A 27,224-nucleotide genomic window follows, 5' to 3' on the forward strand; every position below is an offset into this window, starting at 1 on the left:
CTGACATGAAGTAATGCACATTTCAGAACAAATGAGATCGGTATTTGTCCTTCCGTGGTGTGGATTTAGAATGTCCTTCATTTTCTGCAGGTGGCATTGTAAAAATAGTGCAGAACCCAGTCCCTCCCCTCAGGGGTGTTGGGGTGACTGGCACACACTGCAGAGGTCCCGTCAGCCTCAGGCACTGAGGGACACCACGGGGCTGGATGTCCAGCCCTGCTGCTCCTCAAAGACAGGGAATGGCATTAGTCCCCCGTTGCTGCTGGGGTAACTGGAGCTTCACTACTCCTATCTCAGCTTTGTCACCTCAAAACCAGTTCACCCTCTGTTGTGTCCTCGGTGAGGCCACCCCCAATGATACAGCCTGAGGTGCACTGTGCTGGGCTGTCTGGGAGACAAACAGAGCAGCTCATAAAGGTAAAACATCTCCAGACGAAAACATCACTTCTGTATACATAAAAAGCATTCAAGATTTTAAACTCATGTATCTGTGGATCATCCTTGGCCCTACGTAGATGCTTTGTAAACAATAAAAATAAATTCCTTCTCTCTATTGGTAAAATAATACATTAATACTAACTATACTGGACTGTATACCTGCCATGGGTCCAGACCTTACCCTGACATTTTCAAGTCAAGGCACTTGTACAGAAAATCTATTTTCAGTCATTTATAAAGGCTTCTAAAATTTTATGGGTGATAGTCTTCTTCCTTCTCAAATCACTGTATGGCCTCACCAATGGCAGCTGAAGTACAGACTCAGTCTTGCAAGCAATAGCTTCCATAAAAGTTTGCTAAATTCCTTTTCATAAATTGGTGCTCCTGCACTGTGCAGTTTCTTATGTGTGGTAGGAAAGCTTTATTAGCCTTTCTTTAGGATGATCTGCACTATGCAATTACAGCTTTCATGTGCATAATTAATATATTCAGCCCAAATTCACTGCAAAAATGCCACGCCACCTTCCAGTTTGATGTATTTGTGTGATAAATATACATATCATTGAGTGTAATTACAGTGAACATCTGTGAGTATATGTACACTGCTTTTCTTCATGATCATAACAGAAAAATTGAGGTACTTGATGATGATTTTTTTAAATTACTTATCCCAGCTTCTAATCCTGTGATCACTTTGCACAAGGACAAAGCAAGGGTGTTTTCCCCAAGCATGTGTAAGAGTCATTCCCACGACCAAACCATAGTTATCTGAGTATAAAAGGAAAAACCCTAATAACACAGTAAATTTACACCCTTATCTGTGCTTGACAAAATTCTAGCGGTAATTTGATTTGACCATATACACAATATATGTTTTTATTTAAGTAATAATGGCTGAGGGATAGAACATTTCCTGAAAATTAATGGCTGGCTAAAAAATTTTATAGCCCAGATTCAGCCAAGGGCCATTAATCCCAACTGGTCAATTCTCCATGAAATGCCTTATGTCAGGGGTCATTTGTTACATTCCCATCCCTCCCACCCACCAATAAAGAAGTAAAATTAAGTGTTACTTTCCTCCTATGGCATTGCTGAGCCTTGAAGCAGCCACTGGAGGCCCGTGCTAGAAAGTGCTGCAGTTGCTGCCTGGTCATGAAGGTTTCATAGTGGGTGAGTGATGGAGAACGTTTCAAGTGTGGACTTTCACTGTGTATTACTTTACATTTCTAAGTGAATAAAGCTCTTCGGGTTGTTTCTTGGAGCTGACAAGGGGATGAAACAACTGCTGAGTTTCCCTTGCCACTAGACAAGTTGTGGCATTGGGAAGGTGGGGGCAATTTGCCCTCCACATATATCATAAATCTGTCTCATCTACGATGGCTGCCTTCTAGGATCTTATGTTTATTCTTCTGTATTTGGTGACCAGTGTTAAATACTTGCAACTCTAGTTTATTCTCTCTGAATACTTCATTCACTCTTGGTAAAAACTGATGTATTCATTTGGGCTACATGATACTGTTTCAAACTGGAGGGCTGAGGTACATGTAGTGGCTATGGAAGAAAATTAATGAGAAAACAGAGAAATCATTGCAACAAGCTTTAAAGAAAAATATTGCTAAATATTCAGCGTAAAAAAAATCCTTGTATTTTTTACATTCTTCAGAATTGGGTAAAAACACTGCATTTCCTTTTGCAAATCAGAATGAAAATCACATCTGTATATAATTATATGTGGCAAATCTGTCACCAGGATCTGTCACCCAGCACTTTCCCCCTTTTGCTAGCAAACACACCTTTACCGAGGAAATAAGCTCTAATGACAAGGAGTGACAACTTGGGGGTGGAGGGAAGGATGACAGCAAAAAGCCCAATACCTCTTGGGCTGAACTGGTGTAGCTAAACCTTCAGTCATAGCTCTGGCAGCCTTTCACTGTCCTTCCCAGGGTATACTGGGGCAAATTGACCCACTGGGGACTTTTGTTGCTACTTTTCAGGATTAGGGAAGAAAAGGAGCCAGTCAGATTGCATTCAGCCTGATCAACCTTTGGAGATGTACACTCTAAGTTATGATTACTTGTCTGCTTTATTATGAGGTGGCTCCTTACATAGCTTCTAGTCTTGGAAGCTATAGATTTCATTTTAATTTCAGCCTGTAAGTACATGAAAGAAATACTGCATCTAGGTGTCTTGTGGCCCTCCCTGGAAGTCTGCTGTAGGGGATCATGGTTTCAGAATATTCGATGGAAAAGGTACAATGAGCTAAGGTGAGCCAGAACATGTTTGACTCTGTTTCTTTAAGCAAAGGGACTTGGATAATTTGAAACTTCTTCCATATCCTGTACAAATATATTGTTCATAGCACTAATCTGAAAAGCATAACCAAGCAAAAGTGGATTTAATTCCACATTATTTTTATTAGGATGGATACTTTTTTTAAGTGTTTTGTTGTGCAAACTTTGACAGGAGCCTCAGTCTTGCAAACAGTTCCACACAAGTGGTCCCATTGTGCATTAGACTATTCACATGCGTGGTTATGCCTGTGGATGCTGGCATTTGCAGGATCACAGCCATTTTCGCTAAAATTATTTTTCATCTTTAAAGCAAATCACTTCTAATGAAATTACATAAGCTTGATAGCAACACCATCACCCAGGCTGGATTTGCAATCTGTTTTTTTAATTATGGAATTTAATTATTTTTCTTCTAATATTTACTATTGAATTTAATTTTTATTTTGTTTTTATCACTTCAACATCCTAAATTTCAGGGATTCACTAGAATGTGTCACATCATTATAACCTTTATTATTAATTATTCACAGTAATTACTGAGTTGATGCAAACTTCATTGTGAAATTTAAAGTACCAGAAAATCTGGTGGTGATACTGTTTTACTCTTTGGATGTTCTTAAAATAAGTCAGAGTCAACAGATTGCAAAAATATGCAATTACAAAGTTATTAAAATGCAGATTTTTGGCAGGAAGCCACTGTAGTCTCCTGTGTTCACAGCTGCCTATTTACAGCAAAATGGCCCTGAGCAGCCTGTGGTGGCTTCTTTGAGCAATTACAGCTGATGGGTCAGGGCAGTGGCCTCTCTGAGGAGCACGTTCAGTAACCTTTTACCTCCTGGGTCATAAGCTTCACTCAAATTTTTTTTTAGGCAGGAGGGGTTGGCAGTGGACTGTCATCTTTTGTTCCCTGTCACGCTGACAATAAGTCTGGGGTGCCTCTCCTGAGACTGTGCATGTACTGTACCTACATCTACACAGATGGTTCCTCAGATTAGAGTGTAGACCCTTCAGCAGCATAAATTTTGAATTACACTTTTGAGGTCAGTGTAACATGCATTTTCCCCAGTCGGAGCTGCCTTTAATCATTGCTGCCTTCACAGTTCTCTGGGAGCAGGGCATACTGGAATATTAACAAAGTGGCAGATGCTTTGCTTTAATGAAGAAATAAGCACTGTCATTTTACCTTCATCCTATCCCCCCTAATGTCACTGGATGCCCCAGTGATTTTTTCTTTCTCTCTGCACAGTGACTTGGGAACAAAAATTATGACCCACTTAGTGTAAAAAAAAACTTTCAAAGTTGATGCTCAAAGGGTTGTGTGCAGACACTCAACACCACTGTTGCCAGCCAAAATTGCTTTGCCTATGGTTTAGTATCCAACACCAATATGTGCTGGATCTTTCTCAGTGTCTATTTTTGCAAGGTGCTTACAGTATGGACTTGTATTATTCATTTGTGCAGCTTCTCCCAAGAAGCAAAGTTCTTTTTTCCTCCATGAAATTATGAGACTGGCACAAGCCATGAAAAGGAGAGGGAAGGTTATGCAAAATGAGGTGTGTAGCATCTAAACAGCAAGAGTGAGCAAGTCATCCTTGCTGTGAAATTGGGGTGATGCTCCCAGAGTGTGGAGAGGCAGAAGTTTGCATTGTCTGTGATAAAGTATAGTGAGAGCATCTCCCCTTCTAAAACTCTGTCTCTTGCTGTTGGGGGCTTGTTGGCTGTGTGAAGCAGATGCCATTAATATCAAAGAGCGTCTGTAACAGTCTCTCACAGGACAAGTGACACTTAGGGGTTCAAGATTGAAACAGAGCAGGACCATTAGAGAATATATTAGAAGGGGTTGGTGTTATACAGTCCCATTATATGTGGACCTACCTGGTAATACTTTAACTTGCTCCTCATAGAAATACCTTTCTTCTCTCTCAATAACATCCAGTCTGCATTGGCCCAAAAAACTCAAAATGTGTCCACCCTTTTCATAGATTTTCCTAGCTGATAATGCAGAGCCTAAAACTTTAAAGACATTGTCATCATTTAAAAGCTGTGTGTCCTGGGAAACCTGTATGGACGATAAGAGAAAAACTTACACTGATTTCTTAGAAGGAGGAAGATGCAGAGGAAATCCAAACAGAGCCCTTTAACCTCCACATGGGTGGTGCATTCTGTGTTACACAGGAGGAGGCGTTCTGAGGTTACCATGAGCAGGCAGAAGTAGATCAGAAGAGCTTCATTTTGAGGCTCTCTGGAGGTGCAAACATACCAGAGGAACTGCAGAGATGCCAGGCAGTGGTGTCACTAAACCACTGAATTGTCCTTCCCTGTGCAGGGGTTCCTGAGCCATTTCAGGAGGCAGGTTGGATGCCAGCAGCTTGTCACTGCTTTAGTTTATGCCTTTAGCCACAGCCCCACAGGCAGTTCAGCTGAGTAGGAGTGGTGAAGCTCAGTGTGCTTTTCTTCCACCCTGGTGGACCATCTCCTTGGCTGCAGAATGAAATAGTGAGAGAAGGAATCCAGCAGGGATCCTCCAAAGATACAGGGCTGTACCCTCAGGAGCAAAGGCACAACACCCCTTCTCTTGGTCATTTGATGCAAGCATGATGCAATTAATGCCAAGGTCATGGGCTCAATCCCCATATGGGCCATTCAGTTAAGAGTTGGACTTGATTGATCCATCTGGGGCCCTTCCAACTCACACTGTTCTGTGATTCTGTGATTTGCACAAAGGGCACTCCACTGGTTTCTGTTTTGTGGATGGAGAAGTGTGCCTCTAAAGACAGTGGTGGGCATTTCCGGTGCTGCTGGTAATCACAGTTTTCACATGTGGGAAAAATACTATAAAATCAAGACTGATTTTTAGGTGCTGAAGAAGATGATGCACTTCCCTTCATAATTTACTCCCAGGCACTTTCATATATGTTTTTCCTCATGCAGTTTTAAATGTCCTGAAACAAAAGAACATTTAATATGGGGCTCAATGTCTGGTACCATGCAGAGTATCCCATCCAGAGGGATTGAGGAATGAGATAGAGAAAGTCTTTGCTGTATGCTGTAACTTAGAGACTGAATTGCCGCAGGAGAAAAGACAGGGGACCAGAGTGCTCATCCAGAAGAGAGTAGGTTTTGATTCCCAGAGAAAATAAAGAAAAGAACTGCAAAGCAGGTTGGGTGTGGGATTTCAGGAGCTCTTGGGCAGGTGAGTGATGATGCTGGAACCAGCAAAATGTGTTGTGATCAGGGTGAGAAGAGGAGCACAGGGTGCTTGAGGAGATGCGGGGGCAGGCTGATGACACTAAACATCATGTGCTCCTGCATCAGTTTGGTTGGTACAGAGTTAACAGCAGCTTTGGTCATTCGATATATTTTAGAATTAGACCAAAATAGAAGGAGGCAAACTTGCTTAGTATTCAGTAGGCCCCTGTCTGGGTGCTCTTCCCCATTTTCTCTTGAAGTAATCTATTACCACATCTCAAGAGAAAAATTACCCCAATCTAAAGATTAATAGAGCAGTGTGTGGACATTTCCAGTGATGTGTATGAAACTCAATTTTTTTTGTTGCTGTATGCACTGAAGTGTCCTTTATCAGCAAATCTCTAGATCTTAAAAAGTAGGCTGATTATTGGAGAGGGCAGCAGACAATTTAGGGCACATGGTGTTTTCTTATGACAGGAGCGTTGCTGTGAAGTACAGTAATTTATGTTGATAAATTGTGGCCATCAGAATGTCTTAAACACTTCATAGGATGAATTTCTAAGCATACATCTCTCATTTTAGCAGTGGATGGATAGAAAAGGGATATTTGTTTGAGAAATTGGGGAAAAGATAACTCTTGCTTGTACTGTTTCTGGAAAAGTAGCAAGGCACTTTCATGTGTTCCTAGAATCAGCTCATTGCCATTAGGGTCAGATCAACCCAATTGTGGTTTAATGTGACAAGTTAAGGAACTTTCCTCCTTCATAATGAAGTCGCAACAAAAATGAAGGAGCCCATATAGTGTCAGGACTGAGTAGTTTTTGAACACTAGATCTTTCTTAGCAAAAGTATTTTGGTTTTGAAGTTCTGTATGCAAGCCAAAATGTAAAGCTTTTTATATCAGGAATAAGACACTGTGGAGTCCATATGTTATTTTGAGAGGTTGCAAATTTCTCTTTTTTCCATCATGTTATATGGTCAGAAGTTTTAAAAGGAGTTCTTTGGGCTTCAATTCAGTACAGCATAGGGAGGGTACTGAGGTTTCTATGGTAAGTGTGAGTTAAGCACATGATTTAGTTCCTCTGTGAATTGTAGCCTGCAGAAATGAGCAGTGAAGTAGACTGAGCAGATAAGGTCCAAATTAGATATGAATTTACCCTAAAGATGTGTGCATGTGTCTTGCAGTTGCAGTTGTCCCTGAACATGGTAGTGAATGTACTCAAGTGGCCCAAAGATTTGTACTAGTTGAACCCCATATCCCTAAGGAATGATAGAGAGAAACGCCAGGTGTTTTCAAAGCAGGAAATATATTCAAAGTTCGACCTGTCATGACCCATCCTGACTTGCAGATCTTTTGCAGAGATGACCCTGGATTACAGAGATTTGAGTTCTAGGGTTTTCAGAGGGATAGATGCTGAAATTAGTTCCCTTAGCAATTAAAAGGTTTTGAGGAGATGTTTTGGTGTTTTACTGCATTATGATTGCACGCAGAACTTGTTAAAATACTGATATTAAGGCTACATCGAGGGGAGTGTGCTGTGGCACTTAGTAACTGTAGAAGATTGGGATTTAAACAAAAAATTCCCCCAAACCATTTGTTTGTATTCTGGAAGAAAAGGTTTCTATATTGACAGACAGACAACTACTGAGCTTGTCATTTCCTAACCTTATCTCCTATTACTTTGTTGTACTGCACTGCTTGCATGTGGGCAGCAGGAGGAAAACCACAGCATAACCTGTTTACTAATGATGGGAGTTCCCTTAGGCTGAATGCAAGCATGGCATATTCTCATGAGACACTTGCAAAACTTTCCAAAAAGCAGCAACAAGTAGTGATTTCTAGCATGCCTTCTGGAGCTCTGGAAAAGGGTCTTTTTACTTATAACTAAGAATAAGAGCCAGCTGGGATTAGTTCAAATAAGCCCTTTCCTCTTTGATATATAATTGCTATCTCTAGTTTTGCCACCAGCTTGAAAGTGTCTTCAAGTTGTTATAATTTCTGCCCCTCCCTTTTTCTTTTCCCCCAAGATTTCAGCTTTCCATGCCAGTGGTCCAGAACCTAACAGTCTGAAGAAGATAAACTAAGATATAAACGAAGATAGGATGTCTCTTGGGCATGTACCTCTCCTAAAGCAAAAAAAAGTGAGAGACTCCACATTTTGAGTTCATATTTCTAGTGGAAGGAAGTTTCTCTGGGTTTCAATTAAAAAAAAAACAAACAAAAAAAAAAAAAAAAAAACCAAAAAAACAAAACCATGCTGATGGAATCAATTACAGCCTTTTCTTCTGTTTTCAGACCCAAACTCAAAAAGCACTAAAGCATCAGTGCACTTTTGCCTGGTGCCTTGCAATGTAATTGCATCATTCACTAAAAATTACAACTGACTTCACAGTGTAAGGGAGAAGGAAATGAGAAGCTGGCAGGCAAGTTCTGACTCACCTTAAATGTATACATGAGGAGCAGAGTGTATCAGTGGAAGTGCAGATAGCACCAGACCCTGGGGTTCCTATTCACATTACATGGCTTGTTCACAAAGGTGAAGGGGGAGTACACTGTCAGCCTCCTACACTTATTAATTGTTTTCTCTTTGGGGAAGATTAATTTTTGAAGAAAAACATCCAGTAATCATGGGGGTACTTTTTATATCATCATAAACTTGTGTCAACTTAACTGACCTTAATAATGATTATTATTATAAAACCCAGCAACTCTTATCTCCCCCACTGTACACGTCCTGTGGTAATGAGGAATTCTCCTTCTTTTCCTTCTCCCTTCTGCTTCTTCACACAATACCCAATTTAACTCAATTTTCCCCTCCTCTTCTCCCCTAGCTGTCAATCACTGTCACATTACTTTGCATCATATGCATCAAGTTTTTCCATCAAGCTAGCCAATTCTAAAGCTGCCTTCCCAGAGGCTACACAGATTGTGCAAGCTGGAGGAGCTCAGGAAAGAGTAAACTGGACAATAACAAAGGCTCCCAGAGCTGCCTCTGCCTGCCAATCTCTCATGGAAGCATACACAGGGTGCTTTATATAGGCCATGCCTCCAGGGCCAGAATCGTGTGTGAGCTCGGCCAGCAGACCTCCTGTCCACACCATAAATCACAGCAGGGAGCGGGAAATGGCTCATTACACTGCATCACTGATATTGTCCGTTCTGTGTGCTACAAATTATAGTCTTGCATTCAGCATCCCCTGACTTCTGAAGCCCGTGATTCAAGAGAGGGAGCAAAACTTCTTAACATGAGTGTTTACCTGTGGGCAGCAGAGGTTAGGCTAAGAAAGGTGCACTTAGTGAGTTTAGACAGCTGCAGCAAGGCAAGCTTTCCAAGGTATGTTTTTTCTACTGTTAAATCTTTGGTAGTTTTCCTTCCCTCTCCCAAAATGATAGATTTGAGGGACTTTACTGTTCTGAAGCATTGTTTTCAAAGCTCTCAGTCCATTTCCAGTATAGTTTTTCTGTGAGACTTGTGTAAGGCATCTTTCATGGCTGACTGACTTCAGGTATAATTGAGTAAGAGCTTCCTGCAGTATTCTGGCCTTCCTTAAAGGTCCTGTGCTTTGCTGGAGAATGCTATGGCTATTTATGGATACCCTTTCAGAGCAGCAGAGATTTATTTCCCTGGCTGCCAATTACATTAGAAGTTGTATAACTACATTTTTGCTCACAGCTTTTAAACATGATACTTTATTGGTCTCTTTTGTGCTTAAGTAGCTATAAATGAACCCTTCAAAATCTGCATCATCCATTCCACTCTTCCGTGTTCCACTCTTGCACATGACATGACAAACCTCTTGCCGTGTCCTGACCTCGGTGCTGCAAGGCTCATCAATATCAGTTCTGTACAGAACTTGCAAGGTTCTCCAGGTCTTCCTGGAAATGTTGGTGTTTAACTCAGTGTTTTCTAAACCCACCTCCAGTAAGCTGTAAGCTCTTATCAGACTTTCTTCCTGATTTTGGGCTTCATGGTGAAGTGCTTCCCTTGGTCTTATAAAGGCTGCCTTGTAGCGGACACGCATGAGATTTTGTTTTGATGGTCTTGAAACAAGCCTGCCTGTTTCTAGAAGAGCAGTGCTGCCTGTTCTGGAACAGACACACCTTTTGGTAGGTGGCCATGCCTTAAATTACAAAGTAGATGCATCTGTTCAGAGATCACCAGGCTTGATGTTGGGTTCAAAGCTTTCATGAGACATCTCTGCATTCTGAGGCTTATCTCAGGGTTACACCAACTTCTTCCTTGTCACTGGATGTCTTGTAATGATATGTAATAATATCCTTCTAAAACTGTGATATTAAGAAGAATATGTGTCTATATTCACATCTTCCAAGAGGTGGAATAGAGCTGTAGGGCTCACTTGCTTCGAGACTTCTGCATTTGGCTATTATAAAGTGTCTAGTCTGGTTTAAATATCTGAGCATTAATCTTCAGATATGTCACTATGTTCTTAGGTATTTCTGTTTACTTTGTAATCAAGTAGATATCAGAGATGGGGTGTTTTCTGGATGTTGTAGTTTGTTTAGAATAGTACAACAAAAAAGTGCTATTTTTTAATCCTTTTCAATACTTTTAAGGAAGATGTCAGTTTAAGAGGAATTTAAGCTGCTAGCATTGTTTCTAGAACTAACAGAAATCTGTAATAGTAATTTAAAGTTTGCTTTTCCTCTGAGATAATTTTGCTTTCAGAAAAATTTTCCATATCTGCAAAATAAAAAAGTATTTCACATCTAGTGACTTTAAACAATCAGTGAAATAGTTTAATAGTTAATGTCAATTAAATTCTGTTATGTATCATATTTTTTGTGAAGTGACTACAAAAGAAACAAAAAAACCAACCAACCAACCAAAAAACAAAAAACAAACAAAAAATTAAAAAAGAGTGGAAAATATTGAGTGCAACAAATGGCCAGGATGGGAAAAACAATGTCAAGTAAGATACAATCATATTTCATAGAATCATAGAACAATTATTTGGTTTGGAAGAGACTTTAAAGTTTGTCTAGTTTCAACCCCACTGCTGTGGGCAGGGACACCTCCCACTAGACCAGGTTGCTCAAAACACCATCCAACCTGGCCTTGAACATTTCCAGGGATGGGGCATCCACAACTTCTCTAGGCAGCTTTTTCCAGTGTCTCACTACTTCAATTTTGAGTTCAAAATGTAATTCAGAAATGTAGCTTTCTTAGATGTTGATAGGAATGTTTCTCCTACAGTATGCCCCAGACACTGATAATTAATGGGGAATTACAAATGTTTGAGGATGACAGTAATTTCAGGTAAGATAAGGAACGTTCTAGGCTAAAGACAGATTTACCTTATGGAAGCTCCATGAGCCTAAAAAAATAGGCTGTTTCAGGATGTATTTCCTTTCTTGGCGATTGCAGCCATCATGTTCTTTTAACACCAAGTGCTGTTGGCAGCAGACAAGCTGTAGTGTAGTTGGTGTAGTCTTTTATTTTACATGTGACTGTTGGATTTGTAGTTCCTTTTCCTTCCCACTTCTTGCAGTGTGCTAGGGTAGTTTATTGGTAAGTTAAAAGCCAATGTCAAGTCCTCTGTACAGTAAAACTGAGAGCCTGCTGACATGCATCACTGTGCCATGGCTTGACTGTTGCAATCCATCTTGACCAGTGTGTTTGAAAGTTGAGCTACATATAATCAATTGCACTCTTAAAACTTTAATGTCTTTGACTGCACCACGTAGCACTGCATTAATTTAGCGGTGCATTCGGCCTCTGCATTTTGGGTCCAAGGGCTTACACCGCCTGGCCTGGGCAGTGCCTGACACGGCGCTGTGTGATTAATGCAGAAGCCTTTCCTTCCTGTCAGCCTGGGCAGAAAGCTTGCTGCAGCCCTGCTGAGGCACTCCTCTCTAGAGAAGAAGAAGCCAAAGGAAAGATCCCCCAAGCCACTGAATCCTTGCAGGGGGCCTGGAAGTGCATGGCATGTCTCTGAATGAAGGGGATGAGTAGCTGAGCCCGTTTGCAGAGGGGAGATGAGGGTGGGGGCAGGACTAAAAAGGCTTTTCAGGTCAGGAGGAGGAAGCACACCAATATGAAGAGCGCTGTTCATATTGGAAATCATTACTGGAAATCAATCAGATTTTTTCAAGAGTGCACAGCCAGCTAACGGATTCTCAGTAGCAAGTTTTCCACTTGAATGAAGTTTTTGACAGTCAATGACTTAGGACTTGTCTCTAATGACAAGTCTCTTTTTTTCATTTTGGGACAAACATTATATTATATATTATGCTGTTTGTATTCAGCAGCATCAATAACAAATTTTAACTTTGCATGCACGAAAAAAGCCACTGTAAAAGCAAACAGCCAGGAACATTAAATGAGCCATATGCAATGACTTACTAATTCATTTACATGGCAGATACCCTTCCCATGGCCTTCCTGAAGCAAAGGGCTCTAATGGTGGGTGAAGTGGATGAAGTGGGTAATACTAGCTAAAACAGGCTGTGCTGTGTCATAAGTTACATTTTTGTTGGATTTTTTTTTTCTGAAAAGCTGACTTTAAAGCTTAGAAGGGAGATTGAAAGATGCAATGGGCAGCACTGTTTCAAAAGCAATCCTTTATTTTTTGGAGGACACGGAGAGCTATCTAATCCAATTGAGTGCCTCTGAACTATAAACAGTGTAGCTTGCAGTCTCCTGTTGAATCTCATGTTCTGTCTCAAGGTTTGCAAACATAAATGGTGCTGGACTCCAGTGAGCAAGTTTGAATGCACTGAAGTTCCATGAATGTCAACAAATGTTGTAAGTTTAAGATGCTAGTTTGAAGATAAATGGAATAGAATTAATAAGCAGCAGTAATGGCTTTGTAATTGAAATTGTATAGACATTAGACGTACATAGGGTGTTAGTAATCATATTAATTATTTGTTAACAGAAAGGCAAAGTAATAAAATGAAAAATCAAAAAGCTTAGTTGTTCACATGCAGATCTAGGGGGACATTTTGAAACAGAAATAATTGCTTTTGCTTCATCCTCAGGGTGATGCTATCTGTGTAGAATTGTTTTTTCTCAAGAAAGCAGAGCAATCTAAAATTCTAAGTATAGAATATACTTAGAATTATACTTAGATATATACTTAGAATATACTATACAACAATAGTAGGGGTGAAAATAACCACATTTTAGAAACCTCATACAGCATCACTCCCCAACACTGAAAGAAAGCAGTGCTGCTAGGAAGGGTAAAGATAAATGGAATTACTTTTCTATCAGAAGTATAATATTCTTTATTAGTTAGTTATATGTGCCTGGAATAGATCAGCTGTCAGGCAGAGCAAGTAGATGAACATGTACCTTGTGAGCTGTCAGGAGCACATCAGTGTGGGTTTTTTTTAATAATAATTACCCCCTTCCAGAGAAATATTTTAGACAAAAGCACAGCTGCTTTATTAGAGGTGCCTTTTATGGATAAGGATGAATATTCCAGTTTGTTCTCTTCATTTTTTGTGTAAATATAATACCATATTTACATAAAACTCTGCTAGGAAATTGTGCCATTCGCTGTTAAAGCTTGCATAATAAAATTGTTTGTCAGGGATTTAATTTGGTTGAAGTTTGTTATTTGTGCTAGCAGCTCAGAGGGGCTGCAGCTTGCTTTCAAGCCTGGCAATGCCCTTGCCCTGAGCAAGCCATAATGCAAACAGCTGTCCTGGGATTCACTGTGGCAGGGCATGTATCTTTTTTTGCACCTTGACCATTGCTCAGAGGTGAAGGCAGCTGTTTGCTTCCCCGTGGTCAGAGAAGCTCTCTGAGCACCAGATCCACCATTCTGGCACAGTTCAATAGTCTCTCTGGTCTGCCAGCTTGACTGAGTAACTCTTGGTGGTCAAGAGGGCGTAGGGCTCCTGGGGGACACCCAGGAGTCTGAATGGAGCAGCTGTGAATGAGGTCAATTCTGGTGGGAGCTGGACTTGGCAGGGGAACGGTTTAAATGTGCAATGTGTTGGACCCCTTTGTGGTGGGTTGACCCTGGCTGGATGCCAGGTGCCCACTAAAGCCTTTCTATGACTCCCATCCAAAAATGGACAGGGGAGAGAAAATGTAGTGAAAGCTTCATTTATAAGGACCAGGAGATAACACTCACTGATTACTGTCATGAGCAAAACAGACTGAACTTGAGGATATTAATTTAGTTTATTACTAAAAAAATCAGAGCAGGATTTTGAAAAATAAATTGCAAAACCACTGTTTTCTCCCCACCCCTCCCTCCTTCTTGAGCTCTACTCATCCCCACTAGCAGCACAGGGAGACAGGGAATGGTGGTTATGGTTGGTTCATCACAAGTTGTTTCAGCCACTGCTGAGGTAGAGGAGCCCTTCTCCTGCTCCAGCATGGAGTCCTTCCCACCGAGACAATCCTCTGCAAACTTCTCTAGGAGTCCATCCCACAGGCTAAAGTTCTTCACAAACTGCCCTAGCCTGGGTGCCTGTCCACAGGTTGCAGTCCTTCAGGGACATGCTGCTCCAGCATGGGTGCCCCAGAGGGTCACAAGCCTTATCAGGAAACCTGCTCCAGCGTGGGCTCCCCTCTCCATGGGCCCACAGATCCCTGCCAGGAGCCTGTTCCATCATGGGCTTACCCCAGCTTCACAGCCTGTTTTGATCATCTACCTGCTCCAGCCTGGGACTCATCCACAGGCTGCAGATGGATCTCTGTATATCCATGGACCTCCATGGTTTGCAGGGTTACAGCTGCCTCACCACGGTCCGCACCACAGCCTGCACAGGAATCTCAGACATGGCACCTGAGGTACCTTCTGCCTCTCATTCTTCACTGACCTTGTTGTCTTTGAAGTTGTTCCTCTCACACATTCTCGTTCCTCTCTGACCACACTTATATCTGTGTGCAATAACTTTTTTTTAACCTGTCTCAAATCTGTTGTTACAGAGATGTTACCATAATTTCTGGATGGTTCAGCCTTGGCCAGCAGTGCATCTGTTCTGGAGCTGGCCGGGGTTGGCCCTGTTGGAAGTGGAGGAAGCTTCCAGCAGCTTCTCACAGAGAAGTCACCCCTGTAGCCTCCTGCTACCAAAATCTGGCCATGCAAACCCAATACACCCTCCCAGAGTTCAGAAGGTCTACTTTGATCTTTGCCATTGTAACTTTGCATGTTGGAGTTAAGGACTGAGACTTTACAGAGCTTTGTCAAATCATATTTAATTTAATTTTGGCATTGAAGCCCAGTGATGGAGCAATGTGTGCAGCAGAACAGGACTCTGGATATGGTGCTGAGCTAGTGCTGGCAGCAGCAATAAGAAGACAGCCTGCTTAGATTTGTTTTTCAGGGCTGGCTAGGAACTGGCTTTAGATCAATTCCCTTAGGAAAATCATATCCCCATCGCAGAAAGCAGAGAAGTGCTAAATTCTTGGGAGACTTGCTGTTGGGGACTCATCCTACACAGTGGTAGGCGATATAACCACTTGGCCAAGACTGTTGTGAAATATTTCTGTCATTGCTGCTGTTCTCCTCCATGAAGTGATTGAATGAGATCCCCATTTCACCCAACATATATACGTATTTATTGAGCAAATATCCATATACCAGTATTTCACCTACAGGCCGAGTTTGATTGATACAGAAATAATTATTGTGTCTGCACATTTTTGCAAATGATGGGAAAAATGGTATGCATACAGAAGCTGAAAAACTTGTATTATGAATGTGTTTTAAAATCCTCTTTTACTGCTTCTTCTTGCAAATATAGTAATCTAAATGTGACAGGATTTAGTAGGAGTCCAAAGAATAGAAGAGAAAAATAATTAACATTGTGTTCTGTTCATAACTAATATCACACTTTAAAACCTGTTCAAGGATTATAGAGGTTTGTGAGAGAGTGTTTTTTTATAAAATTTGTATATGAAGTGCTGGAAAATCACTGCAGCTAGAGGTGAATTGTTGATCTTGGTCAGTCCTGGATCTGGTTGTGCTGAAACACTTTTCTGGTGCTATGTTGTTCAAAGCCTGAGTACATGGGTGTAGTCACCTAGACCTGAGATTTGGGTGAGGAAGATTCCCTCTCCTTCCTCTTCCCATCTCTCCTCCCTGTCTCCAACAACCTAGTCGAGAAATGTAGGGGGAATTTCACTCCTTTCTGCAGCACTGTCTGTGGTCAATTGCTAGGATCATTTGGATATCTTTCTCTAACAAATTCAGTAGATTTCACTTCTACATGCATCATATCAACTTGACAGTGTAGCAGCTTTCAAAATAGCAAGTATTTTTAGGTTCTTTGCTGTCATGTCAAACCAGAGCTTCAGACCTAAATGCTGTGACAGAACACCATTGTTTTGAGCTAATCTCAGGTTTCAGTGTTGCACCAGATTGCCATCCTCAGCTTTGTGTGACCAAGTAATGCCTCTAAAGATGACAATGTAATAGGATGATGTGTGCTATGAGGTGTCTTATGGACAAGTTAGCAGTAAGACAATTCATTAGCTGAAGCATGTCAGTGTTACTCTTGCCCTTTTTCTCATGAGAATAGTGTTCTTTATCTCACAACATGAAGTAGAGACAGACCAAAATAGCAGCAAGTTATTTTGTCTAGCTTATATGCAAAATCTCTACAGCAGCAACTGTCAAACTGAAGCTACATTTTATTTCTGCAGCTGTTTCTTCAGTGCTCTAACACTATTATTAATAGTACCTGTCACCTGTACAGCACCTCAGAGTTGTTAGCAGTTTGAAAAACATACAAACTTAGTGGAAAGCATCAAAAATTAAGTAAACACTCTACTTCTTACTGGCTAGACTCAATTCTAAAAATTACTTCATAGCCTGGTTTTGCCTTTAGCTTAGTGAAACAGTCTTCCAGACAGCTATTTCTCTGACTTACTTTATGGTTTTGCTAGATCACTCCTGTTACAACTTTATCATAACATCTAGACCAGAAAGGCACTACTGAAAACAGTATGTAGAGTTTCCTTGTTTAACTATTCAGGCCCCTTTAATTAAGATGCTAATGTGATTTTGAACAAACACAGAAGCACATCTTGCTGGTAGTGCTAAAATCCTACTAATAGCTGTAGAAACTCCGTACAGTTAATGATTCTTGTTGATCTTGGTGAAGTAGTAGTAGCAGCAGAGACCTTAGTGTAGAAAGCAGTCTTTCTTAGCATCATTTTTATCAGCTAATCATTTTAAATTGCCACCAAGCAGGTGATGTGACAGGAAGACTGACTATTTTTGCAGTACCACCATTATGACAAAGCTGGAAAAAAATATGGGGGAAAAAAAAGTGTGCTGGAAATAAATTTGAAAACTTCTGACATTCATTTGCATTTCTGAAGGCTCTCTCAACATGGGTGGTTTCTATCCAGGGTGGAACACATGGTTCTGTTAATACATTTTTTAAATGAAATTGTGAAGCTTTGACAGCCTTTAAACTTTTGTTGTAGCCTCCTAAAATCCCCCCAGTGGGAGGCCAGGCAGCCTGTGCTGCAGAGCCCTGGCCAAGAGTCTTTGCCAGCACCTGAAACGGTGGAAAAGCCACCTGGCCCTGCCTGCTGGCCCCCCTTTCCTCCCATAGTCTCTCAACCCTTTCGTAAGTCTGCTTGTATGAATGCACTGAGATTGTAAAACCATTGTTCTGTGCCACAAAACCAGGTACCCAAAGTTACAATAGTTATACAAAATGCCCAATGCAGTTTCTGTTGATTCCAAGCTCCCCTTGGCCCTGAGGGAATCTGACTACCAGGCTAGTCAGCCCCTCCCAGCAGACTCAGCAAGCCTTTATGGTACTTCTGTTGTATCACTATTGAAAATAGTTCATGTTTTATTGTAAATTACTGTTATTTGCAACTTCCAGTTTCACAGTTCCCACTGCACAGAGATCAAGCACCCAATTTCTCCTTTGTATCCATCAGTGTAAATCAAGATTAACTCCAGTGAAGTCAGCCTAACCACAAGTGTAAACCTAGGAGGAATGAAAGGAAGATTAGTCTACAATCTACTTGGGATTTTTATTTCTAAATAGCAAAATTAATGCTGCTGTTCTGCAGACACAGGGTGACCTGCAAAGTACTAGCTCATGCATTACTAATGTATCTCCATTTAAATGCAGATTTTTGCTCCTAACAGAACTTCAGGGAAATCCTCTCCAGATAAACTGTAATAGGATACCAAATGGTGATTCAATATTTCACTTCAGCTTGTGTTTCAGCTTATTGATCTTAATTTTCTATCATTTTGATGCAACATTTGCCTAGGGGGAAGAGGGGAAGAGTATTACATTCACTATAATACGGCCTTTAATTAATAATTAATAATTTTAATATTCCCCACATTCATGCCAGCGGTGGCAATCTGCTTGTATTCCTTTCCTTGTTTCTATTTTCAGTGGTGGAAACCAGCAAGGTGTGACTTTATGTATTTCAGGAAGTAATTGAGACACAGTTGAGAAAAGACAGCATAGCATAAGTATCACAGTGTCCATGTGGGACCTGCTTAACATGTCTTTGCTCCTTAGCCATTTGTGGTGACAGTAGTGAGACCCTGACATTATCTGGTTTTGCCATATACGACAAGCTTAGGATGAAGTTTTTCTTTGAAAGTGCCTCCCTCAAGCACTATTTAAATGCAGCTTCTAAGATGTAAATGAAACCTTAATTGGTATTTTTTTTTAGATAGATAAGCTCTCTTTTCTGGACTAAACTTTAAGTGTCCTAAATAATACAATGGAACCTAGAAATTATGTTTATAAGTCTACTAGATCATGAATACATTCATTAAGAAGAATTACCTGATGTTGAGAGTATTTTTGCAGCACTTGACATGATAACCTCCAATCTAGTTATAACTAGGCCACATTATTTCTCAGTTTCCAGGCTGAAAGGCAGCAGCACAAGGATTACAAGCAAGGCTTATGTACCAGCCACTCAAAAATAACTGATTTTCAGTACCAGCCACTCAAAAATAACTCCCTACTGTGGTAGAAGGATAAAGAGGATGAAATTTTAAAATAAATTTTTAGGTTTTGGATTTTTGATTATTTCTGTAACTTAATTACCTATAGGGTGCATTCTCTTAACATTTCCAAATGTTGTTCTTGCATCCATAAGATTCATGAATTTTCAAAATTTTACCTCTGAGATTAACATTTTTCATATAGCATCCTAGGATTTCTATACTTTTTTAAAATTATCAGAGTAAGAGCAATAAAATAGTGGAAATTGCCAGTCTTGTGGTTACTGAGATCTCTTCTGTCATGTAATTTGGTCAGCAAAACAGATAAGAAATAATGATCTTTGTGATTATGCTCCTTTGGGAAGTTCACCTGCATGCCCTTTTCATCTCTTAAATTATGTCCAACATTCTCAAACCCTGGCAGATTGAAACACCATCTAAATAAAACAAAAACTGCTACAGAAACATTCCTCCACTACCTCATCAAACTCAGTCCTCTCCATCCCCATGTTTAGATCTGAATAAGTAGTATGCTGCAATCCATCAGACAGAAATTTGTTACTGGTAAGAACATAAGGCACACCATAAAAAACTGTCTCATGGTAGATTTTGTTGAGTGGGGAGTTTGGGGGGGTGGGTGGGATATTGGTGGGGGTTTTTTCCTCTCCCTCCATAAAAAGGCAGGAACAGTATTAGCTTTTAATATTGGGAGTCCTTTTTGACTTGGTAAATGGAGAGTAATGGAAAAATGGTATAGCTACAGTGGAGAAGCTGGGTATTTTTCTCATCGACAATCCATTATCAGTAAACTCAGTTTGCTTGGAACCAAAGCACAAAACAAAACTTCTAATGGTGAGGGGTATTTCAGTTAATCACTTATGGATTTATCCAAATCAACTCTTTGAAGAGACTGCTATTAGTAAAAAAGAAAGCTTTCAGTGATCCAAAATAAGATTTCTTTTAATTAGAAAATTATAGAATTTCCAGGGTTTTTGAGTTTTGGATTTTTTCTTAATTGCAGTGTGGAATCCTTTATTAAAATTAGATTTGGTACCAAATTATAGCAAGACTATTTACTAAATAGTAGAAAATAAAAAGGTGGTTTTCTTCAGAATCTGTATCTTGAAAGGTAATCTCAATAGTGAAAATAGGTGTTGTAATAAGTTGGGCTTTTTTCCCCAGACATAAGTTTTTGTTAGGACTTAACAAATAAAACTGAAATTCATTTTTAAAAAAGGGAATGGATCAGGTGTGAACTGATAAAACTTACCACTTCTTTGACCTTGTAAACTTTTATCAGAATGCATGACACAGCAGGAAGTTTGCCTAGCAGCAGTAGGTTTGCACATCCTCTTATTTCCTTTACCGGCTCAAACCTAGGTTTTTGCATTAATTACTGTTCATTTATTGAATGGAAAGCATGCATTTTTAATTATGTTAGTTGAAATGTTGGCTAGTTGTGAAACCAAGTGCTTGGAATTGGTCCATTTGAGCCACGTGAATCAGCAGTACTGTTTAACAGTTTTTGCATTTTTTTTTCATTTCACTATTTCACACTATGATCCTTGCCCAGCAGAACATGATAAAGATAAAAGGCTCCATCTAGTGGGCTAGAATTTTCTATTGAAAGTGGGAAAAAAAGGCTCTCATTTTCACTTGATTTTATGCGCTAAGAAATATGGCTTTAGATTTTGTTTCATTAAGCTGCCATGTTGTTGTTAATTCTTGCCTTCTGCAGAGCCATTATTTTATATGCAAAGCTGTGAAACATTAAGTATTATTCTGAGTCTTGAGCAAGATGCAATAAATGATACTAAACGAGTGGGTTTATACAGCAGTTCATAAAAAAAGTTCTTCCTCCCCACCCCCTTCAAGTTTCAATATATAGTAAGCAAAATAAGGTAATTTGTGTGTCAGCAAATGTTTTAAAGTATTTAAGCTTCTTTCCTGCTTAAAACTGACTGGAAACACTCATAGCTTGACCACAGCACTTAACACAGTATTTTGGGAGTATTTTTACTCAGGGAACTCTAGCCATGTGTTACCACAGCACTAAATGACTTGTTTACCTGTAAATTGGGAAAATTGTGTTTTCTGGCAAGACACAGCCCCTGTGGCCTCTGCTGTGTCTTCCAAAGGCAAACACCAAAACTCATCCATCCTGGCATCTGTCTAGGAGCCTACCTGGTACTGTTGTGTCTCCAAAAGCATCCTGACAGAATCTAGCACCTTTATTTTAGGTACACAATTGATATAGTACAGTAGTACTGGGGTTTTTTTCTTTTCTCTTTGCTGGATTTCTGCACAGCATAGCAGTTATGCTCCCAGCTCCTGAATTTGAAATGGCAGGATTCTTCCATTTGCAGTAGTGAAACTCGGGTGTTACTCTCATGCCAACAAATTCAGCTAGCAGCTGAAATCTCCTCTTCAGTTCACTTCAAGCTAGTAAGAAGTGTAGGAGCAGGAATAAGTAGAGCAAGCACAGATTTGGCAGAAGAGACACTGAACTACATATCCTGGCTTTTGTCTGAACGTCCTTCCTTTTAAAGCAGTAGAGCCTGGCAAGATCAGTTCTGCAGCTTCCAGCAAGGGCCAGACAGTGCATGCATTGCAGTAATGCACTACACCCAAGTTTACTACAGCCAGCATTGATATCCAGCACTGGAAAATGTGTCTCCTGTGCCAATCACAAAATAGAGCTTACTAAGTTGTTTTGCACTCCTTTTGACCACAGGGAGATCTTCCTTTGCATTTGGTCGCTTAATAGCAAATCCAGAGGATTTTTACTTTGGTAGCAATGCACGATTTGGTAATTCTGATAGATCACACAGACTTACTGATCTTCCAGAACAATCCTCCCCAGCTGCAGCTGTCATTGTATCCTCCCTGGAAATGTTTTTCTGAGCTACCAGTGGGAAAGAGCTATCATTTGGCTTGTTTTACAAGCTAAATCAAAGGATAGTATGAGAGTTCTTACTCTGAACCTTCCTATGAGCAAGGACTACCACAGAACTGAGTAGTTCTAGAGTGCCTTTGAGGAAGTTGGTATGTTTGCAACATGCAAACAATGCTATCTCAAAAAGGGAAGAAATGAAAGGCAGAACTTAAACTGCACGGTTTGCTATTTGTTATTTCTAATGTACACAAACACCTACCTCACATGCAAAAGATTCAAGCCCCTTAATTCAAAGTTGCTAAATAATATCACTTTTAACTGCTGGCCCTTGTTCTAGAACTGTTCATGTTTTACAAGATTATAGGTTTCTTGCCGAGCTAAAGCAAATCCCAAGTTCGGAACTACAGTAAGATGCTCTTTGTTTTACATTAAATACCTTTTCTAGCACTAGAACTTGAACTGATTCTAATGAAACACAAATTTCCAGATGTGAAACTCTTGAGGATTATCCAACACACTGCTTTTTTAAGAACCTGCTGTAAACTCAAACTGTTAGTTTGAGGATTAATTTATTGCCTCTTCAGGTCATTGAAAAATCTCATACAAGCCTTCTAACTAGGTAATGTTTATCCAGGTTAAATTTATTCAGCTACTTTTTTGTTCTTTGTGGAAGCAGTGGTCTTTCAAATCAAATGCACTGATGGCCTTTTATTGTTGTAGAGAACCACTCAGTCTCTTCCTTACTTTTCACAGCTAACCAGGTGCTGAAGTTTGGAACACTCGTCAGTACTTCTAACACCTATGACAACTCCGGGATTGTGATCATCGAGACGGACAAACCTTTGCTATGGACAATGGCTATCAAGAGCTAAGATCAGCTACAGCTACCTTTTCTGATCTGACACAACTCAAATTACTACAAAATTTCACTGAATTAAGACAGTAAAGCTGCTGCATGATGTAAGCAGGCACTGATTTTCTGTATTGAATGAAAAACAAGTCTGAAATAAAAGTCACTTGAGATTGAATCAAAATTACTTGCTGTAATAGAGTACTTCATTCTGGTAAATCTACTTAATCAGAAGATGCATGAGCAGCCACTCAGTACAACCACAAACCGAAATGAATGTAAAGAAACTGCTGCTGCTGCTTATCTGGTTAGTTCAGGCTACTTTTACAAAGTATTTTATTCCAACACTAAACTATTTTTCCTCTACTGCCAAAAGGAAATACAGTATCCAGTTGCACATAGTATAACTGTATCGCAAGGTGATAGCACCAAGATTAACTAATCTCATTTTTCTGTCCTGGTTTGTAACATATGTAGGTGCTGGTGAAGATTTCTCAAGAATAATAATTGAACTTTTCTACTTAGGAAGCAAGTTAGTGTACTGAAGAAGCTTCAGTTTTGCTGCAATACCAGTATCAGATGTCCCAGCATTAAGTACTTTTAAAGTCTGTAACAGAAGTACCATTGTACCTTCTGCAAATATCAAATCCTTACAGTAAGATTTTTGAAGTGAATTAAATGTCTTAATCTCAATCTGAGGAGGAAGAGCATTGCATCTATCAGACTTCTGGCAGGCTTAGTTCTTAAAATCAAAATATGCAAACTTCCAGGTCAACATGCAGGGGGCCAATACAATTCTATGTACAGGACAGGATCCAAAATGGGTATATATCCTATCCAACAGTGTGAGCAAGTTGTGGATTTGCTGTGGATTTTGGATTAGCGTCTCTGACAACTAAATTATCCTCAAATGGTATATCTCAGTAATCAATTTTGTTTGGGTTTTTTAATTATGCCATCAGAATAAGGACTGGCAATGCAATTTCTTCGTTTGACATGAGATTTTTTTCCTGTCAAGTACATACTATAACCTAGTAGCATGACCTCCAAATGCAGAAAGGAATTAGTGACAATGATGGTGATTCCAGAAATGACTGACAGCAATTCCCTTACACTTTTACACCACTTGAAAGAAAGGCTGTTTTCTTGCAGTCTGCTTTTGCTAGAACAATGCTGTTCCAAAGCCTGATTTACTGCTTTGTAAACAGCTCCTGAAGAGGGGTCATACAGCTGTCCCCATGGAAGCTTTCAATATTTGACTGGAGAAAACCTCAGGCAACCTCATTAGAATGCAACACTGACCCAGCTTCAAGCAGGACACTGGACAAGAGATTGTCCAAGCTTCCTTCCCACTTGAATGATTCTACTATGGTTAAAAGAAGTAACAAAACAAGTAAAGCACACAACTACTATTACAAAAAAAAAAAAAAAAGCAAGCCTGCAGAGAGGTATGATCACATACACTTTAAAAAAGTAATAAGATGACAAGAACGTTTGAAAACGCAAACTGAGCTTGTTTAATATCAAACAAATTAAAGCTGTGAAATCACTGCAGCAGGTGTCACAACTGTCTTCTTCATGATGAATATTCAGCCACCTCTGTTGAGAGAACAAAGGAATCAGTTTCAACTAATGAAGTGTGATCAAGTGATCCCACCTAAAGTCTTACTTATCCTCCCACCACTGCCTTGTTAGGACAACCATTACAGCTTATGTCCCATTTTCAAACGCTCCTTGCCTAGATGACCACTCTTACAGGTATAAGGAAGTCACATATCGTGGACACAGAATGGTCTTTAACCTCTTCCAGTGCTGGAGAGGGGATCACATTAGCTCTGGAGAATATGGTACTGTTACTATGTCAGTACCATGGGGCCAGTCAACCTGAAGTTCAAATTCTACATGATGTAGTATTCATTCCAAAAGAGATTTTACAGGATGCAGTTATACATAAAACAATGTTTCAAACATATCTAGCACTCAGTAAATGAAACAAGACCAACCTTGTTCTGTGCCCTCTCATCCTACAGCATACCCACTCAGTTTTCTTTACCTTACCATCCATCATCCATTCACTTTGGATACCCAGGCTATAAAGTGGAAATAGTAAGAGCATTTAAGATCCAAATGAGGTAAATGTTCTGTGGTCAAACATACACTGAGGAACTGGAAATCAAAATATCTAACGTTCAGTTTTGAAGCAGAATACTCAGAAAAAACCTTGAGAACTATGGTTCTAATACTTTGCAGCATGCTGAATTAACATAAAGTTCATTAACGTTGTTCATAAAGTCCTTTGAATCAAGTATTACTTGTCACATTATATGAACATGTGAAATGCAGACACTAAAACAACATGAGTCCCATAGGGCTCAGTAATGTCCTCTGTTTAAAACTGAACAGGTAAAAATTTAGTGAAACTGAAGGCCATATTCACTTACACAATTATATTGTTGATTGGGATATGGATCAATTTGACAAAGAAACCAATAAATCCCATTATCGCAAAGCCTATTGCTGTTGCCATGGCAATCTTCTGGAACTCTGCAAAATAACAAGAAAAAAATTTGTTAGGATGTCTCATGTATGGCACACATATTTGCGCTGCAGAGACCAAAGGAGAGATCTGTCTTTACAGAACCGTGTTAATACTGGAAACACTTCAAAGTCTGCAGAGATGCTAAGAAACAAATCCACTTTTTTAGAAGACAGATGAGATTTTCAGAGAGAAGATGGAGATTTCCACAAAGAATGGCTGATCACAATCTTTCTTAAATAAGCAGAATCAAAAATACCCACAATGACAATTCATAGAACATTTATCCCATTATGGTTCCTTTACATCCCTACAAGCCCTGAAAGTAATGTTTAATACAGCATCAAAAACAGAAAATCTGTATTTATGTCTGTCACAGGAGAACAGCACTGTAAGACCCCACAAAAATCGAATACTTGGGATATTTTCGATTACTTTAAGACAGCAACCATGAAGTTGACAAAGAACGTCAATAGCCCCTCAGAAACCTGCCAATCTGACAAGGAATGAAGTTCCTTATGGATCTCAATAGCAAACTTAAGTCCCAGACCTCTTCACTCTGAGCACGTGAATAAAGCACTGTAACTTTGAGAGGACCAGCTGCATTCTGGTTTTAGTTACAGCTTCTCTCCAGGGCCTCTCTAGTCCAAAACCTCCTCTTCCATACTCCCAGCGACAAAATTGTTCCTGTCCCAATCAGGCAATGACTTACAACTGTGGAGCACTGAATTTCAGCTACTTAACCTCTCTCTTAAAGTGAATTTTAGTACCACTCACACACCTACATATGTGTGTTTATTATAGCCAGAACCTTAAACACACTGACAGCTAAAGCTCAAGTTTAAATCTCATATTGGCAGCTGAGAAACATCCACAGCAAACAAATCAACAGAACTGAAGTATGGAAAGATGCGTGCTAAGATACAAGACAAAATAAGGATTGTGTTCCGGTTTATTGTGTGCATTACCTTTTCTATCAGGCTTGGTGCATCTCTTAACAAGTCGTATGGAATCTTTCACAAACTGACGGCTGGGTTCCACAAATTGCATTACCTGATCCATGATTGCCTGCAAAGACATACACATTTAGCATTGATGGTTCCACATATATACTGAAAACCAGCATTTTTAATTACATTAGTAACAATTACCTACAAAATTTGCTAAAGGCTTAAGATAACCTAAAATGTTACATTCCAACCTAAGATACTTCCACTTTGCAGGAAATGAAGACACTGTTTCAGTAAATAAACATGAGGGCCTGTTTCTGACTGCTAAAGAAAAAAATACGGAAAATTGTGCCTTTCATCCCAGAAGTGGAAAACAGCCCCATCACAGCTGGGCTTTCAGCTCACGCCCTACGCCGTGCTTCTGAGGCGTCTAAATAGACAAAAGTCGCCGGTTTGAGGGGATCCCCACGCCAAAAGCTGCCGGGGGTTGGTGAGCACGGAGAGAGAGCTCTGTGCCCGAGCCTTATCCTCACAGTAGGCGTGTGCCAGCATTGCCACCGCACGCAGGACTCCACCGGCGGGATTTGCTCCCACTAATCCATACGGACCCCCTGGTAGGGGGCTCCCAGTGTGATGCCGGCCCCCCTCGCGTCCCCAGCGACCCCCTTCCCCCTCGCTCCGACCGAGGTCCCCCGCCTGCCGCAGTCCCGGGAACTGCCCATCCCAATCCCCACTGCCCAGCCCTGATCCTCGATCCCTGATTCTCCGTCTCCCCGGGCCGGGGGACACCCGGGCCCCCCGAGCTGCCCTCACCGCGCGCCGAGGGACACGTCGCACTGAGCAGCGGAGCGCGTGACGTCACCACGGCGGCGGGGCGGGTTTTGGGTGGGAATTGAAGGGTTTTGAGGGCGGGGTTGCACTTGGATTATTTTTTTTCCCTTTCCGGTTTCCGGGGCCTGTCGCTCCTCCCGCCTCGCCCGCGGGGCGGGCCCAGCTGTGAGGGCCGATCTGCCCTGGCGGCGACTCTGCGGCTTCTGGCAGCGCGTCTGCTTCCCGTGCTCTTGGAGCCTTGGGATTCCGGGGCGTCCTAGCGGGAAATAAAGGGAAGAAGGTGCCACTATTCTCCCAGGCAAACAGCGACAAGGAG

General features: G+C 40.6%; 2 protein-coding genes across 5 annotated transcripts in view; one reads left to right on the forward strand and one right to left on the reverse strand.

Annotated features, from left to right (window-relative positions):
* TPK1 (thiamin pyrophosphokinase 1) overlaps positions 1-22,770 on the forward strand; it is a 302,429-nt gene extending 279,659 nt beyond the window's left edge. For all 3 annotated transcript variants that reach the window (XM_030943875.1, XM_030943876.1, XM_030943877.1), the window contains one exon: positions 22,495-22,770. In XM_030943875.1, coding sequence (XP_030799735.1) covers positions 22,495-22,613 — 119 coding nt within the window. In that variant the 3' untranslated portion in view covers positions 22,614-22,770. The remainder of the gene's footprint in view (positions 1-22,494) is intronic.
* Positions 22,771-24,084: 1,314 nt separating this feature from the next.
* Positions 24,085-26,992, reverse strand: SEC61G (SEC61 translocon gamma subunit). 2 transcript variants are annotated; one of them, XM_030943880.1, is made up of 4 exons: positions 26,891-26,992; positions 26,096-26,195; positions 25,033-25,135; positions 24,085-24,190 (listed from the first exon to the last, which is right to left on the reverse strand). In XM_030943880.1, exons 2-4 carry the CDS (start codon positions 26,187-26,189, stop codon positions 24,181-24,183), a joined length of 207 nt encoding a protein of 68 aa, XP_030799740.1. In that variant the 5' UTR covers positions 26,190-26,195; positions 26,891-26,992; the 3' UTR covers positions 24,085-24,180. The 2 variants fall into 2 exon arrangements, with proteins under 2 accessions (XP_030799740.1, XP_030799739.1); XM_030943879.1 differs by lacking the exon at positions 26,891-26,992 and having other exon boundaries at positions 26,096-26,214.
* Between the last annotated feature and the right edge of the window lie 232 nt (positions 26,993-27,224).

This window comes from Camarhynchus parvulus, chromosome 2 (genome assembly GCF_901933205.1).
Source record: "Camarhynchus parvulus chromosome 2, STF_HiC, whole genome shotgun sequence".
Classification (NCBI taxonomy): Eukaryota; Metazoa; Chordata; class Aves; order Passeriformes; family Thraupidae; genus Camarhynchus; species Camarhynchus parvulus.